The sequence below is a fragment of the Prionailurus viverrinus genome, chromosome D1, assembly GCF_022837055.1.
Source record: "Prionailurus viverrinus isolate Anna chromosome D1, UM_Priviv_1.0, whole genome shotgun sequence".
Taxonomy (NCBI): Eukaryota; Metazoa; Chordata; class Mammalia; order Carnivora; family Felidae; genus Prionailurus; species Prionailurus viverrinus.
The window spans coordinates 113475259-113491141 of NC_062570.1; the positions used below are offsets into that span (position 1 = coordinate 113475259).

Genomic DNA, 15883 nt, shown 5'->3' on the forward strand with positions numbered 1-15883 from the left:
TCCCCCCCACCACTACCTTGTGGGTCCCTTCCCCCGTCCCTGTCCCTCCCTGGCAACAAGGGCCAGCTGGTGAGGCTGAGGCCGCCCCTGTCCCCGCCTTGCCTGAGAGCCCGTGTACCCCGCAAGAACAAATCGCGAGGCTCTCAGAGCCTCTCCATTCAAAGGGCCCCACCTGCTTTACTCGAGGCCCCCAAGGGTCCTGTGCACAGGGGTGCGTCAGAGAGCAGGGAAGGTGGGGCTGCCCGGCCTGCTTCTGGGGGCCTCCCAGGCCACTTGCAGGGCCCTGGCCCGTGTTGTGCGGCAGGCAAGGGGAACCCCAGCCTGGAAGGAAGTACAGGGCCCCTACTGCCCCTACTGATGCGAGCAGGTAGTTTTCTCGCCTGCATTTCAGGGACAGGGTGCTCCCCGAGTCAGCTCCAGCCCCTGAACCTCGTCTGCCAGGGACAAACTTTGTCCTGAGCGGGAAGCTGCCCGCGTTACCCCCGACCGGGGCCTGCCAGAAACCCCGAGTTTCTGCCTGCCGTGCTGGGTGTGCTTAAATCCTGGCAACAGCACCCCCCCCCTCCGGAAGCCCGCTGTCCACCCTGGCACAGCCGACCCCCACCACTGTTCCTGCTGTGCTCAGGCGGTAGGCCCGGCCCTGGAGCCTCAGAGGCCTGGCTTCTCGGGCTGGGGGCCATCCCCATCCTGGAAGATGCCCCACGGAGCCCTCTGCTCCACCAGGCTGATGTCTGGTGTTCCCGGGGTCCCCTTGGTCCTGCCCAGACCGGACCCCTGGAGGGGGTTCCCGCAGCTGCAGGCCGCTCGTTAGTGGGGGGCGGGAGGCTCGCCGAGGGGCGCTCCTGGGGCTCAGATCAGTGGTGGTCGTCTCTGGGGAAGATGCTCCCCAAAAGCCGGCCACGTGTGACGGCCGTGTGCGGGACGTGAGGACGCCGTCTCACGCCAATCTCTTGGGCTCTTGGTTCCCGTTACAGATGGGGAAGAACCGCCGTGGACCTGCCTCCAGAACCCCCCACCGAGTTGGGCTCCGTGGCCCAGGTGGGTGTGGGCTCTGCCGAAGGGGCCGTGTGGAATCTGCAGCTGGGAGCAGGACACAGGGGCACGGGTTCTCGCCCCAGCCCTGCGGGGTCTGCGCTGGGGGAAGTGAGCAGGTCAGCCCCCGCCCTTCCCTGTTGGGGCTCTGGACGCTGCCACTGCTCTGGGTGGCCCCCAACCCCCATTCCAGCGGGCAGTCACTTTTTAAAGGCGCTGGTGGCCAAGCCTTCTGGAAAGAGAATGAGCAGCCCTGCGGGTCCCTGTTTCTGAAGTCTACATGCTCTCAGAGTGAGGGCTGAGCCCGGGACCTCCTCAGACCAAGGACTGTCCCCACAGCAGGAGGAAGGAGCTGTGCCTGCTACCAGCTGGCTTTCTTCTGGGGGCCCCAGAAGACCCAGCCCTGGACGGACAGCTGATGGGGGACGGGAGCCCTCGGGCTCCAGCCCCACCAGCTGAGGAGCCCCCCACCTCTCCCTGTAAAGGTGGGCCACCCCCCTGGGGCAGGCAGGGCCGGGCTTCCCTTCCGTTCTCCTGACTTACGTGGGGGGTGGTGGAGAACAGGGCCAGGAGCACTGACTGCATGGGATGTGGCTCCAGGGTCTAGGGGACCCCACTTCCTGCCCAGGTGACATGGGGCGGGCTTGGCACACTGTATGTCATTGCCATCATCAGTCAGTCACCTAGGGGAGGGCTGGTGAGCCCCTGAGGCTCTGTGTGCATCCGGCTCCAGGCTGGACCCTAGGGCAGTGTCCTCCCAGGGGCCCGCTGTCTTAGGGGTGGAGAATGACATTGTTTCAAGGTATCTGATGGGTGAAGGGTCAGGTCTAGGCTGTGGTAGGGTATGGAGGCCTCGTAGTCTTGGCTGAGGGTGGACGAGCGGCTTCTGGGGCTGGCCAAGGGCAGGAGGGCTGAGCGTAGGACTCACCTGGAATTTCTTCTTGGCCACAAAGTACTGCATACGCCGGATGACCTTGATGGTGGCCCGATGGTGCTCCCGCAGCCTGTGGCAGAAAATGGAGAAGAGGCATGAGTGGCCCCCCTGGGACGGTCATCCTGCGCCCGGCACTCTCAGCGTCTCGGCGTCTTCCCAAGTGCCTCCTGCGTGCAGGCTGGGCCCTTCCAGAAACGCGGAGGATGTTCACCCCACGGGATGGAGGTCTTCGAGACTCCATCCTGGCAGGGGAAGAGGGCAGGCCAGAGGCAAGAAGCTTTTAGCCAGCAGGGTGAGCCCAGGGGGACCCTTGCCTCGTCTGTTGCTTGGAAACGGTGCGGGAGTCAGAGCCCTGGGTTCATACGGGCTGTGCCCCTAACTCACAGCAGAACCACAGAAGCTTCTTTCCACCCTTGGGCCTTCAGGCTCCTCACCAGTATAACGGGGAAGGTGTAGAGCGGGTGCCTGAAGCCCCTCTGCGCTGGAACGTTCCCTGTCGCCACACATGGGCACGTGCTCGGAAAACGTAAGGGCTACAGGAGGAACAAGCCAGAGGCAGTCACTGCCTGAGCCACTGTGTCAGGAGATTGCATTGTCTCCCCTGTCAAGTCCCTTCTAGAAACAAAGGTCCTTCCAGAAACATGGCTGATGGTGTGCACAGAAAGACGTCTAGAAGGAAATACACCTGCACGGAAGCCGTGCGGCTTCGGCCACGCAGCCCGCGTGTGACCTGACCTCTGCCAAGAACCCCCGCGAGATGAAGGAACAAACCAGCACAGTGGTGTGACGGCTGTGGGGCGACACAGCGATGTGAAGCGAGATTCCGGAAAAGAGACCGACCACACGGGCCGTGCGTGTGGCCGCACGTCTCCTCCTTTGAGCACTGATGCATTTGTCGTGTAGCACACAGAGTCAGGCTCGTCGGGCTGGGGAGACAGACAGGGGAGTCCAGGGCCACAAAGACACCCAGGACTTGGGGGGACGGGAGCCCCTGAGCCGTGAGCCCCCTTTCACAGGATGTCCCCTTGAAGCATTTGTGGATTAAGCTGCACAGGCGTGGGGTAAGATTCTAGGAGGGTAAAAAGCTAAGCAGACAACTTGCAGACTTATGTCACTGTGGAGAGGAGCACTGGGGTTCAGGGTCTACCCAGGAGATGGGACCCTGGGACTCCCCAAGCTTTCAGTCGAGACACCTATGGCCTCAAATCGTTTCAGTCTCCACCCGGAGCAAAGCGCCCTGCCCTGTGCCCTTTCCACACTGGAGGAAGACCAGATCATCTGCAGGGAGATAGCAGAGAGCCTGTACATGGTTTTTTACGCTCAAAAGACCGACAACCAAGGGAGAAAACAGACCACAGAAACAGATCTAAGGATGTGGCGCAGGCGATGTGCTGCGTACTCGTAGCTGCTCCATCAAGAGACGGCTCTGCTCTTCCCACTCTGCGAGTTTGGGGGAACCTGACGCCTGTTCCGACAAAAAGAATGCTGGGAAGCCAGCATTCCTGGAACGCGGCCGCGTGAACCCGTCTGAGCCGGCTGGCCGGGGCAGCCGCACGGAGGAGAGCGGGGACCCCCAGTCAAGAGCCAGCATCAAGCGACACACACACACGAGCGAGGCCGCCCCTGACCATCCAGCCGTGGCTAAGCCGCCAGATGGCCGCACCCGCACGAACACGCACACGAAGCCAGCAGAACGACCGCCCAGCCGAGCTGACCCCAAATTGCTGAGCCACAGAATCGTGAGCAAGAAAACGGGTTGTGGTCTTTTTAAATTTTTTATTTTTACTTATTTTATTTTCTATTTTGAGAGAGAGAGAGAGAGAGAGAGAGAGAGAGAGAGCGCGCATGTGCACGCACAAGCGGGGTCGGGGGGTGGAGGGAGAGGGAGAGAGAGAACCCCAAGCAGGCTCCACACACAGTGCGGAGCCCCACACGGGGCTGGACCCCACGACCCTGGGATCATGACCCGAGCCGAAATCAAGAGTCAGACGCTCTACCGAGTGAGCCACGCAGGTGCCCCGAGACCCTCAAACACACGGTGCTGGTTTGGGGACCGGGCATCGGACAAAGGCAGGAAACAAGGGCGGATGCCGTCACTCATCACATGAGACTCTGACATGTCCTGTAGGGGTGAGTGAAACTTGTGCTGGGACTTACGGCCCGACGACAGCCTGTTGCGGACTGAAGACGGGTCAAGATCTTCTGTAGTTCTCCCAAGCAAGAGGTGAGGTCCCCCGTGGTGGGAGAGGGCCGTGAGTCTGAGCCGTGATCTGGAGACCTCGCAGCTCCCACCGACATCCCGTTGGAATGCTGCTGCCCCACGGATGTGTCTGAGCGAGGCTGCTGCCGGGCTGCCAGCCGGGCAGCTCCAGACACGTGTGGCTGGAGGAGACCACCCAGTCCTGCCCAGCCAAGCCCAAGGGAGACCACCGGACGAGCAGCCCAAATGCTGACCCATGGACGCCTGAGCAAACAGACAGCTATGGTTTGCTTCAGAGCTTTTAGATGAGGACTTTAACCATGGCAGGGGCACCTGGGTGGCTCAGTTGGTTAGATGTCTGACGCTTGATCTCAGCACTGGTGGGATCGAACCCCGAGTCAGGCTCTGCGCTGACAGGAAGGAGCCTGCGTGGGATTCTCTCTCTCTCTGCCCCTCCACTGCTTGTGCACACATGCACACACTCTGCCTCTCTCTCAAAATAAATAAATAAGCTTAAAAAAAATAAAGATCATGGGTTCAAGGAGATAGAAGGAGAATTTCACCAGAGAGATGAAATCTGCGGTGAAAATAATAAAACGGAAATTCTAGAACAGAAAGGACAAGGATGGAAGGTAAGAAGGCAGCAGATGAATCTGATGGCAGAGTGGGCACGCGAGAACTGGAAGGGCACAGGCAGGTGGGAGCACGGAGACACAGCAGAATTAAACACACACAAAAAGGTAAGATGAGGGACATCTGGTTAAAAGTTCGTGTACGTGTGGAATCCCAGAAGGAGAGGGGACAAGTGGAGACTCGGTGGCTGAGAATTTTCCAGAAACGATGGAACACATCAGGCCACAGATTCAAATAGCTCTTTAGATCCTTGGGCTTATGAGAGTAATGCTGCTGAGCAACAGGGAAGGTCACGGGAGCAGTGGAGGAGGGGATGGCCCATTATCCTGATGACTGGATGAAAGTCGGGTGACATCTTTAAAGTGCACAGGGAAGCATTCGAGACCCATCAAATATACCCTGAAATATGAAGATGAAACTTGGGGCTCCTGAGCGTTAAGCGTCCAACTTTAGCTCAGGTCATGATCTCGCAGCTCGTGAGTTAGAGCCCCGTGTCGGGCTCTGTGCTGACAGCTCGGAGCCTGGAGCCTGCTTCGGATCCTGTGTCTCCCTCTCTCTTTGCCCCTCCCCCACTCACGCTCTGTCTCTCTGTCTCTCTCAGAAGTAAATAAACATTTTAAAAAATTAAAAAAATATGAAGACAAAAGTAAAGTAAGCAAATCCTATAGGATTCTACTCAGATGAGGTCCCTAGAGGAGTCAGATTCATAGAGACAGACAGCAGGACGGTGGGATCCAGGGGCTGGGGGAGACGGATGACAGTTGGTGTTTAATGGGGACAGAGTTTCCGTTTCACAACATGAAAAAGTCCTGGAGATGGATGGTGAGGACAACTGCATGACACGTGAATGTGCTCAATGCCCCTGAGCTGCACACAAAAATTGTTAAGATGCTACATTTTATGTTATGTATATTTTACTACCAAAAAGAAAAAGAAAAAAAGAAAGAAAGAAAGAAAGAAAGAAAGAAGAAAGGGAGGAGAGAAGGAAGGAAGGAAGGAAGGAAGGAAGGAAGGAAGGAGAAAGAAAGGAAGGAAGGAAGGAAGGAAGGAAGGAAGGAAGAAGAAAGAAGGAATGAAGGAAGAAAGGAAGGAAGGAAGGAAGGAAGGAAGGAAGAAGAAAGAAGGAAGGAAGGAAGGAAGGAAGGAAGGAAGGAAGGAAGGAAACAAAACCAAAACCAAGAGAATTCACTGCTAGGAGACCCGCATTGGAAGAATGACTCAGGGGACTCCCCAGGCAGAGCAAAATGATCCCAGAAGGAAGCATGGGAATACAGGAAGGAATCAAGGACACATAAAAAGGCAGATTTATGAGAAAGTTTAAATTTGTATTGACTTAAATACTGAGGTTTCATGAGGTTTAAACATCCCTAGAGACCAAGAGGGATATTTTATAATTGAAGAAAAAAAAAGGTCAGTTTGGTAGAAAGATATCAATCCTAAATCTGCATGCAGTTAAAAATGGGATACACACATGTATCTGTATAGCATAGCTGAAATGCGTGATAAAAATAGCATAAAAGGCAGAGGGTATTGATGGAGTCACACAGCTGTGAGCACCTTGTGCTGTCAGGGAAGTGGCAAAAGTGCTAATTTGAGGTCAACCCTGATGAGTCAAGATGTCGACCACTGATGGAATAATACAAATGTGTAAATGCAACAAGCTAACAGAGAATACTAATTAAATAGTATCAATATTTGATTAACCCAGAAGCAGGAAAGGAGATAAGAAAGAAGTGAGGGGACAAAGGGGGGATGAGTGGAAGGCAGCAGAGTGCGTGCACTGCAACAGGACAAAGCATTCCAATTAAAGGACCAACACTGGCAGACGGGGCTAAAAATATAAAGATGTAGAAAGCGTGAGGGCAAAAGGACAGAAAAAGAGATGTCGTGGTGTAGCCAAAAGGGAGCTGGTATAGGTAAGCTCTATCACACAAAGTAAACTTTAAATATAACCAGAGATAAAGAGGGATATTTCATAATTTAAAAAGTCATCACTCTGGTAAGAAGATATCAATTCTAAATCTGTATGCACCTAAAAACATAATCTTAAAATACATAAAGCAAAAATGGCAGAACTAAAAGGTAAAAGAGAACATGCACCATCATGGGGGGAGATTTGAATACACCTCTGTCGGCAACTGATAAAAAGCAGTCAAACCATAGACAGAGAGATGAATTTAGACAACATGAGTGGCAACCTGACCTAGTCAATATTTATAGAGCGCTGCTCTCAATGGCTGAACAGCACATAAGCTTTCCAAGTGCACACGGAACACTTACCCAAACAGACTATATACAGGGCTCTAAAAGCAAGTTCTAACAAATTTCAAAAAAAAAAATTCAATCACACAGGTATGTTCTCTGACCACAGTGAAATTAAGTTAAAATCAATAAGGAAAAGATAACCAGAAATTCTGAAGTGTCTTAGAAATTAAATGATACAAGGTCAAATAAAAAAATCTACTAAGAATCAGAAAGTATTTTGAACTGAATAATGATAAAAATGCCACATATCACAGCTAAATGAATGGCTGAGGTACCATGAATAAGTCCTTAGAGAAAAACTGATGACCTTTAATGTATATATTAGAGAAGAGGGAGGCTGACCTCTGTTTTAAGAAGTTTAAAAAAAAATTAAACCCAAAGAAAGTTGATAGAAAGAGAGAATACAGAGTATAACTCAATGAAATAAAAATTGAACCTTACGTTAAAAACATCAGCAAAGCCAAATTTTGATTCCCTGAAGAAACTAATGACATTGACAAACTTTTGGCAAGAGTGACCGGGGAACCTGGGACTGCAAATCACCAACGGATCAAAAATTGAACATCTTTATAGACCTCGAGGATCAAAAACTCTACTCAGAGGATATTATGTACAAACATAATTTTGATAGCTTAGTTAAAATATATCAACTCCTTAAACATAATATATAAAAACAGACACAAGACGTAAAAACTTCAAAGTTCCCAGTATGAATTACATAAGTTACATTTGGAATTTTAATCATCTTTGGGGCGCCTGGGTGGCGCAGTCGGTTGAGCGTCTGACTTCAGCCAGGTCACGATCTCGCGGTCCGTGAGTTCGAGCCCCGCGTCAGGCTCTGGGCTGATGGCTCAGAGCCTGGAGCCTGTTTCCGATTCTGTGTCTCCCCCTCTCTCTGCCCCTCCCCCATTCATGCTCTGTTTCTCTCTGTCCCAAAAATAAATAAACGTTAAAAAAAAATTAATCATCTTTGCACAAAATAAACAAACAAGGGACACCTGGGTGGCTCCGTCGGTGAAGCATCCGACTTGGGCTCAGGTCATGATCTCACGGTTCGTGAGTTTGGGCCCCACGTCAGGCTCTGTGCTGACAGCTCGGAGCCTGGAGTCTGCTTCAGATTCTGTGTCTCCCTCTCTCTGTCCCTCCCCTGCTTGCACTCTGTCTGTCTCTCTCTCTCAAAAATAAACATTAAAAATTAAAAAAAATAAACAAAACTTTAAATCTAGGTGATTTTATTAGTAGATTCTTCTAAACATTTAAGGAAGAAATAACACCAGTGTTACACAAATCTTTTGGAGGATTTTTACGAAGCAGAAGGCAGATCACAGGCCAATCTTTCCTAACTGTAGGTGCAAATGTCCTGCCCATAATAGCAAGAATCTGAACCCAACGCTGTCTATAAAGACATACGCCAGATGAGGTCTGATCCACTTATCCAAGGTTGCATTAGCATCCCAAAACCAACCCACAGAATAAGCCACAGAATGAGTAAGAATAAATTATATTTATTTTATAATCACAGAATAAAATCAACAATCAACAGAATAAGCGTAAGAAAAGACGTGATCAATTCAAAAGAGCAGAGAAACATTTGATGAAACTCAAGACCCACTCACAGTCAGAAACGCAACCGAGAAGCAACCAGGAACAGAGGGAAGCTGTGTTATGTAGAAAGCACATCCATGCGGGAAACCAGACAAAACCCGGTAGAGTGAACATCATACTCCACAGTGAGACATTAGACACCTTCCTTCTGAGACAGCGAGCCAGGCAGGGTCGTCCGCTCTCACCATTTCTACTCGACATCATCCTGAAAGCCTCGGCCAGTGCGTCAAGGGAAGAAAAAGGAAACAAAAGACAGAAGAACAGGACGGGGAAAAAAAGTAAAACCATCATTACTTGCAAATGATGTAATCATAGATGTTTAAAAAAAAAAGCTCCAGAATCTTCAGACAAACCATTCTATTGCCCAATGAATTTAGCAAGAGCACTGGTTTTAAAGACAACATGCAAAAACCAAGGGCATTTCTATATGCTAGTGGCAATCAGAAAAAAAAAGAGGTTCCAATTACAGCGGGATCTAAACCATAAAATGCCTCAGAATAAATCTATCGGAGACAAGCGAGGTCTCTACACAGAAACATTAGCGAAAAACAGGAAAGAAGCCATGAATTAATTCAGGATACAAGGTTTACGAGCTGGAAGATACCGTATCTGTAAGGTGCTAATTTTGAGGTACGGATTCGATGTGACTCCAATCAGTCTCTGAATGCTTTTATTTGTTAATATTCTGGGGGGAAATTTCAAGCAGATTCTAAAATATTTACAGAGACGCAAGGAGCCCCAAGCAGGCAAAACAGTTTTGAAGAACAACGGGCTCGGCAGATTCACACGACGGAGCTCAAGCGTCAGGGAGGAACAGAGGGTATGGGTGGAGGCAGTCTTAGGTCGCACTGTTAGTCAGGTGGGATTAGATTCGATCGACGACTATCTCAGCGGAACAGCCCGGAGCATACAGAGGTACAAACACATCCATGTGATCACTTGGCTTGGAACCAAGGCACGGTTTCAGTCCAGCGGGGAAAGAATGTTCTTTTCGATAAACGGTCCTGGGACAAAGCGGGTATCCATATGGAAAAGCGCGAGTCATGCTTCCTGCTACACAGTGATAAAAGTAATTCTGGCGAGGCTGGACACCTGAATGGGACGGCGAAGACCATCCCGGAGAACACGACAGCAGGATGTGGCTGCGGGACCTCGGGAACGGCCGAGATCTAACCCAACACAAAAGCACGGACAGTAAAAGGCAAATATTTGACCACTTGGGCTTCCTTAAAGTCAGGAGCTTCTCTATACGGAAAGACATCATCGAGAGAATGAACAGACCGTCTAAGGCTGGTGGAGGACTTGTATCCAGAAAGTATCAAGAATGCCTACAGGTCGGTGAGGAAAAGACCGCATGATTTAAAAAAAAAACAGACCAAAGGTTGGAACGGGCGCTTCCCCGACGCGGGCGTCCACCTGCCGACGCGCCCACGAACCGCGCTGGACGCCACGACTGGTCGGGAACGCTGATCGACGCCCCAATGAGGGAGGTGTCTCGTGCACTCGCTAAAATGGCCGGAGCGAGGAAGACGGACGACGTCAGGCGTCAGCGACGACGTGGCGCGACAGGCCCGCGGGTGCTGCCACCCGGGGACAGTGGCGCACACGTCCCCCGAAAGGCACCATCGGAACCGAAGGCGGCTTCACTCGGCGTCCGTGAAGCTCCGAGTGACAAACGTCGACCTGCAGCAGCACAGGTAGCCAGAGGGTGTCGTGCGCCTCCAGGGACACCAAAGAACGCGCTGCTGACAGCACGGGGCGCGGTGCGAGGCGGCCACGCTCGGAAGAGGCGAGCGGCGCACGCGGCCGCGGGACAAATCTCAGAAACATCATGTTCCCAGAAGGGAGCCGGCCACACAGAGTGTGTGTGTGTGTGTGTGTGTGTGTGTGTGTGTGTGTGTGTGTCTCCATGCAGGCTCGGGGACAGGCAAGGCTGGCCGCCGTGAGGGACGTCGGAGCACCTGTGAGCTCTGGGAGGGGGCGGGGCTCCCCGGGACGGGGAGGGAGGGGGCTCCCGGTGGGACAGAAACGTCCCACGTCTTGATCCGGCTGTTTCCGGGTAGTGTCTACGTTTGTAAAACTAAGCTGACCTGTTCATTTCAGATCTGCGTGCTTTATTTATTACAAAGCGTCTGTATTATATATTATTATATTATACTAAGCTTTATAATAAATACATCACACCACGTTTTTTTTTAAAGGCTTTCAAGAGGGGCAGCTTTCGGGGAGCCTGAGTGGCTCAGTCTGTTACCCCGCAGACTCCTGATTTCAGCCCGGGTCACGGTCTTGCGGTTCGTGGGATCGAGCCCCGTGCCGGGCTCTGCGCTGACAGTGCACAGAGACTGCTTCTGATTCTCTCTCTCCATTCCCTGCTCATGCTCACTCTCTCTCAAAATAAATGAGTAAACTCAAAAACAATTACAGAACAAAAATAAAGTTCTCGGGGAGAACCAGATTCCGCTTGGCTCAGGGTCGCTGCTGGAAGAGGGCAGTCAGGTCAGCCCGCCCACGCCTGAGCCTCCCTGAGCACGTCCTCTCGCGTGAGCACCTGCGGCCCCCGCATGCAGCTCGCAGACCTGAGCCCACCTGCTCACCCGTGCGCGCCGTGCTCACGCCTGTGCGTGACAGCCATGGCCATTCTCTGCCCGACGCTCGTCCGTTCCTGGCCCCCCGCCAGACACGCAGAGCCCCGCCCTGGCCACCTGGGGTGGGTGCACGCCTGGTGACGGCCAAGGGCACATGTGGCCGGGGAAGGACCCGCCACGGGCGCCAGCTGGGAAAGGAGCCCTGCAGTCGTGCGCCCTCGGCAGAGAGAAGGCGTCACCGCACGGGCAGGAGAGGACGCCCGGCTGAGGGCTCGGCCCAGGCTCTCAGCTCCGCCCTGGCTGTCAGGCTGGCCAGCCCCCAGCCAGGCCCGCAGGTGGCTCCAGTTCCAAAATGGGGGACCTCGGGGCAACAGAAGGCCTCACTGCTCCAGGGAGGCTGGGGCGATGCAGGGATGAGGGTGAGGAATCTCCCTGGAGGCACGGGAGAAGGCTGGCCATTTCCTAGGGCAGTTCAGGTGCGGGCCCTGTGGAGACTGAGGGCGGCTCAGATGCACGCGGGGACTCTGTTCCTCCCTCTCTCCTCCTGGAGCGTCTTCCAGCCCCTACAGGGTGCAGGGCCCATGCTCAGCTGCCCAGCCAGCAGGTGGAGGGACCAGCGGACCAGGCCAGCGGGCAATGTCTCCTCCTCCGTGGTGCTGATGAGACAGTAGGGAGAGGACAGGCGTGGGGCCGCTCTGGGGGACCTTTGGGATCCGAGGGGACCCCAGCCTCACCTGGGCATGTGGGCAGACAGGTGGAGCGTGAGCGAGGTACTCCCAGCCGCCAGCTCCCCACCCCACCCCCCGCCCCCCGCCCAGGGCAAGACAGCTGCCCTGACGGGGCTGCAATAGGACACTGGGGTGGCATAGGCTTGGGTGCGGGGCCAGCCGGGGCTGAACCCAGACATGGACGCCCCAGCCTCCCCGGCTTCCGGCCCAAGCCACCGAGGGAGCTCTCCATGACAGAGCGGGAGAACCCGGAGGCAGCGGGACAGGGAGGGGCGGACGCAGGGGCCGGGGTCCAGAGCACATCCCGCGCAGGAGGGGGACGCCGCACACGAACTCACAAGCGCACTGACACGCGCACACATTCCCCATCGGGGGACCGGAGGCAGAGCTGGGAGCAGACCAGGGAGGCCCCAAGACGCAGAGATCGCTCTTCTAGGGTGGGATCTCAGCCCCTCAGCCAGGCCAGAGACACGGGAGGGGACGCCACCCCGGCCTCCCGTCCCCGACTCTTTCTAATCACCTCCAATGACGTGGGAGCAGGCGGAAGGCTGGGGCTTTCTGGACACCTCGGTGTGAAGGGGCCCCCTCCGGCCGTGATGGCCCAGCCTGGACACGGCCTGAGGTCCGGGGAGAAGAATGCTCAGAGCTCCTGAGATCCTGCCTTGCTCAAACAAAGGACCACGGCCGGCCACCACATCAGTGGCTTCTCGAAGCTGCCGCCTGACGCCCTCACTAGCTCTGTAGAACAAAGCCTTGGCCTTTGCCAACAGGCAGCACCGGCCAGGCTGACAGAAAGCCGGGGCTGGGACATCAGGACCTGGCCCAGCTCCGCTCGGGCCTACCGTGGGGACAGCCCTGCCTGCCAGCCCCCCTCTGCTGCGGGCAAAGGACTCCGCGGTCTGCAAGGAAAGGGCCCGTCTGGCTCCGTTCCAGGAGGGGTTTCTCTTCTCTCTGGGCTGGGTTTGGCCTGGGAAGGTGGTGGCCTAGTGCCCTTTTCTGGTGGCTCTGACACAGGAACAGGCAGGTGGGACGGGTGACAGGATGGAGGCCTGGGGCACGCTGACCCCTGCAGGAGACCCCTGGAGCCTGATCACCTTGAGGTGCTGAGGCTGCAGGGTGGGAGGCCACCCTGCCTGGGTGAGACCACCCTCCGGGTCTTCCCCATCTGCTGATGGGGAGGGTGGACCCACCTGGCCACCCCCCCCCCCCCCCCCCGGCTTGGGGAAGGCAAGAAGGGCAGGGCCTTGCAGGGGTAGTGATGCCACACATCTGCTCCTCGCTGCCCGGAGAAAGGGGACCCCCCCCCCCCGCCCCCGTGAGACAAGGGTTGGGTGGGTGCTGGATTTTCTCAAATTTTGCAGTACCTGACAGGCTATGATGTTTCTTCTTTACCCCACCGATGTGACGGCTTATGTTAATTTCTTTTGAGAGAGAGAGACAGCATGAGCAGGGGAGAGGGTCAGAGAGAGAGAGAACGAATCTCAAGCAGGCCCCACCCTCAGCACAGAGCCTGACGTGGGTCTCGATCCCACGACCCCGGGATCATGGATGACCTGAGCCGAAATCAAGCAGATGTTCAAGTGACTGAGCCCCCCCCAGGCGCCCCCATTAATTGACCTTTGAATGTTGAATGGGCTTGACTTCTCCAGAATAAACCTCATTTGGCTGTGGAGTTTCATTTTTCACACACTGTTGCATACTTAGTTGGGGTTTGTTAGTCATATTGAAAAGACCCAGGAAACCCACCACGCCAAAGAAAAGCTTGGCCCCCACAGCCCTCACCCCTACCGTCCTCCAGCCTCCCCACCCTGGGTGACCACCACCCCAAACCCGTGTGGCTCACATCCTTGCTTTCCTCTTGACGTCACCTTATCCCATCTATACGTAGCCCCCCGCCCAAGGCACGTAGTTTTTTATTTTAGTGATTTAGACTTTACAAAAGCGCGTAATGGTTTTCCTGGGTGTTTCGTTGCCCAGACCTACCCAGACGGTCATGTGCCGCTCTGGTTCGTTTGTTTTGACGGGTGGAAAATACTCCTTTGTGTAGATACTCCCAGTCCCTCCCTCTCTTCCTGTGACGAGCGTGTGGCCGACGGCCAGAGGACGCCACGGCGTTCTGCTGCCTGCTCGGGCGTCCCCCCCCCTCCCCCCCTGCCGGGCCCCCGATGGCTGCGTCACTGGGTGTGTGAGTTCGAACCTCCACCGAGATGCTGCGCTGCCCTCCAGAGCGGTGGTCTGGCCGTGCCCGCCCCCCAGCAGTGCGGGAGACCGCGGGCCCCACAGCCCTGCCTGCACGCCCACAAAGTGAGTGTGAACTGTGCCTTCACACTCCAAGTGGCCCCAGATGCTTCCTCCGCTGGGGAGGCTGAGCGAGTCTCTGGGCCGTTGTTCCGTTTGGCTACTTGGGCTCTTGCTGTCTCTCTAACGTCTACCTAACCTACCTGGCTCCCCGTTCTTGGTCGGTTTGTGTTGGGCGCCACGGAAGATGCCCTAATCCCAGAACCTGTGAATATGTCACCTTAGAAGGCAAAGGGGACTTTACACGTGTGATTAAGATTATGCACCCTGAGATGGGGTGATTTCCCTGGATTCTCTGGGCAGGCCCGAGTAGACACCGGAGTCCTTAAAGGCGAAGAAGCCTCCCCCGCTGTGGTCAGAGGGAGCTGTGACCGTGGGGGAAAGGTTGGAGAGTGACAGCGTCCCGGCTGTGAGTGTCCCCTCCCGACAGTGTCCCTGAGGCCAGGGCGGCGAGCCGATGGCGCCCCCAAAGCCAGAAGAGGCCAGGCAGCGAATGGTTTCCTTGCTCGAGCCTGCGGGGGGAACCAGCCCCGTGCCCCCTTGCAGACCCGTCAGACCGCGTCACATTTAATCTGCGGGACCCAGAGATAATCAGTGTGTGTTGTTCTAAGCCACTCGGTTTGAGGTAATTTGTTGCAGCAAACACCAGAAAATGAATGAAGATCCCAGCGTGCAAACCACCTCCCTTTCCTTCAGGTGCCTTTTGGGGAACAGGAACTCAAATTTTATAGAAACAACTCTATCAGTGTTTCTCCGTCACAGTCGATGCTTTTGGGTCTTGTATAAGAAATAATTCCAGATGCTAAGGTTCAAAAGATACTAACTAACCCACGTGGTTCTTTTTTTTTTTAATTTTAATTTTAATTAATTTAAAATTATTTAAAATTATTTAAATTTAATTTTAAATTAAATTAAATTTAAATTTATTTAAATTATTAATTTAAAATTAATTTAAATTAAATTTAAATTAAATTAATTAAATTTAATTTTAATTTTAATTAAGTTTAATTTTAAACTTTTTTATTTGAGAGAGCAAGAGAGGGAGAGAAAGAGAGAGAACTCAAGCAGGAGAGCTGCAGACAGACAGGGAGAGAGAGAGAATCCCAGCACAGAGCCTAATGTGGGACTCGAACTCATAAACCCTGAGATCATGACCTGAGCTGAAATCAAGAGTCAGATGTTTCAACGATTGAGCCACCCAGGTGCCCCTCACCCCCCTAACCCGTGTGTTCAAAGAGTTGTAAGGATCGTATCTGACATTTAATTCCTCGTCCCAGTGCTGTCAGCATACCCCAGAGCCCCCCACTTGGGCTCCCCGCTCTACGCCCTGGCTGAGTGTTGACCTCACACCCCCAAATCAGCCTCACACCAAGCCCTGATACCTGCCTTCTTTTTTTAAAAAAAAATTTAATGTTTATTTTTATTTTTGAGAGAGAGAGAGAGAGAGAGAGAGAGAGACAGAGTGTGAGTGGGGGAGAGATAGACAGTGAGGGAGACACAGAATCGGAAGCAGGCTCCAGGCTCCCAGCTGTCAGCACAGAGCCTGACATGGGGCTTAAACCCACAAACTGGGAGTTCATGACCTGAGCCGAAGTCAGACTCT

General features: G+C 53.9%; 1 protein-coding gene across 4 annotated transcripts in view; it reads right to left on the reverse strand.

Annotated features, from left to right (window-relative positions):
• Window positions 1–15883, reverse strand: part of KCNQ1 (potassium voltage-gated channel subfamily Q member 1) — a 321709-nt gene that overhangs the window by 78124 nt on the left and 227702 nt on the right. For all 4 annotated transcript variants that reach the window (XM_047823461.1, XM_047823460.1, XM_047823459.1 and 1 more), the window contains one exon: window positions 1961–2036. In XM_047823461.1, the coding sequence (XP_047679417.1) occupies window positions 1961–2036 (76 nt within the window). The remainder of the gene's footprint in view (window positions 1–1960; window positions 2037–15883) is intronic.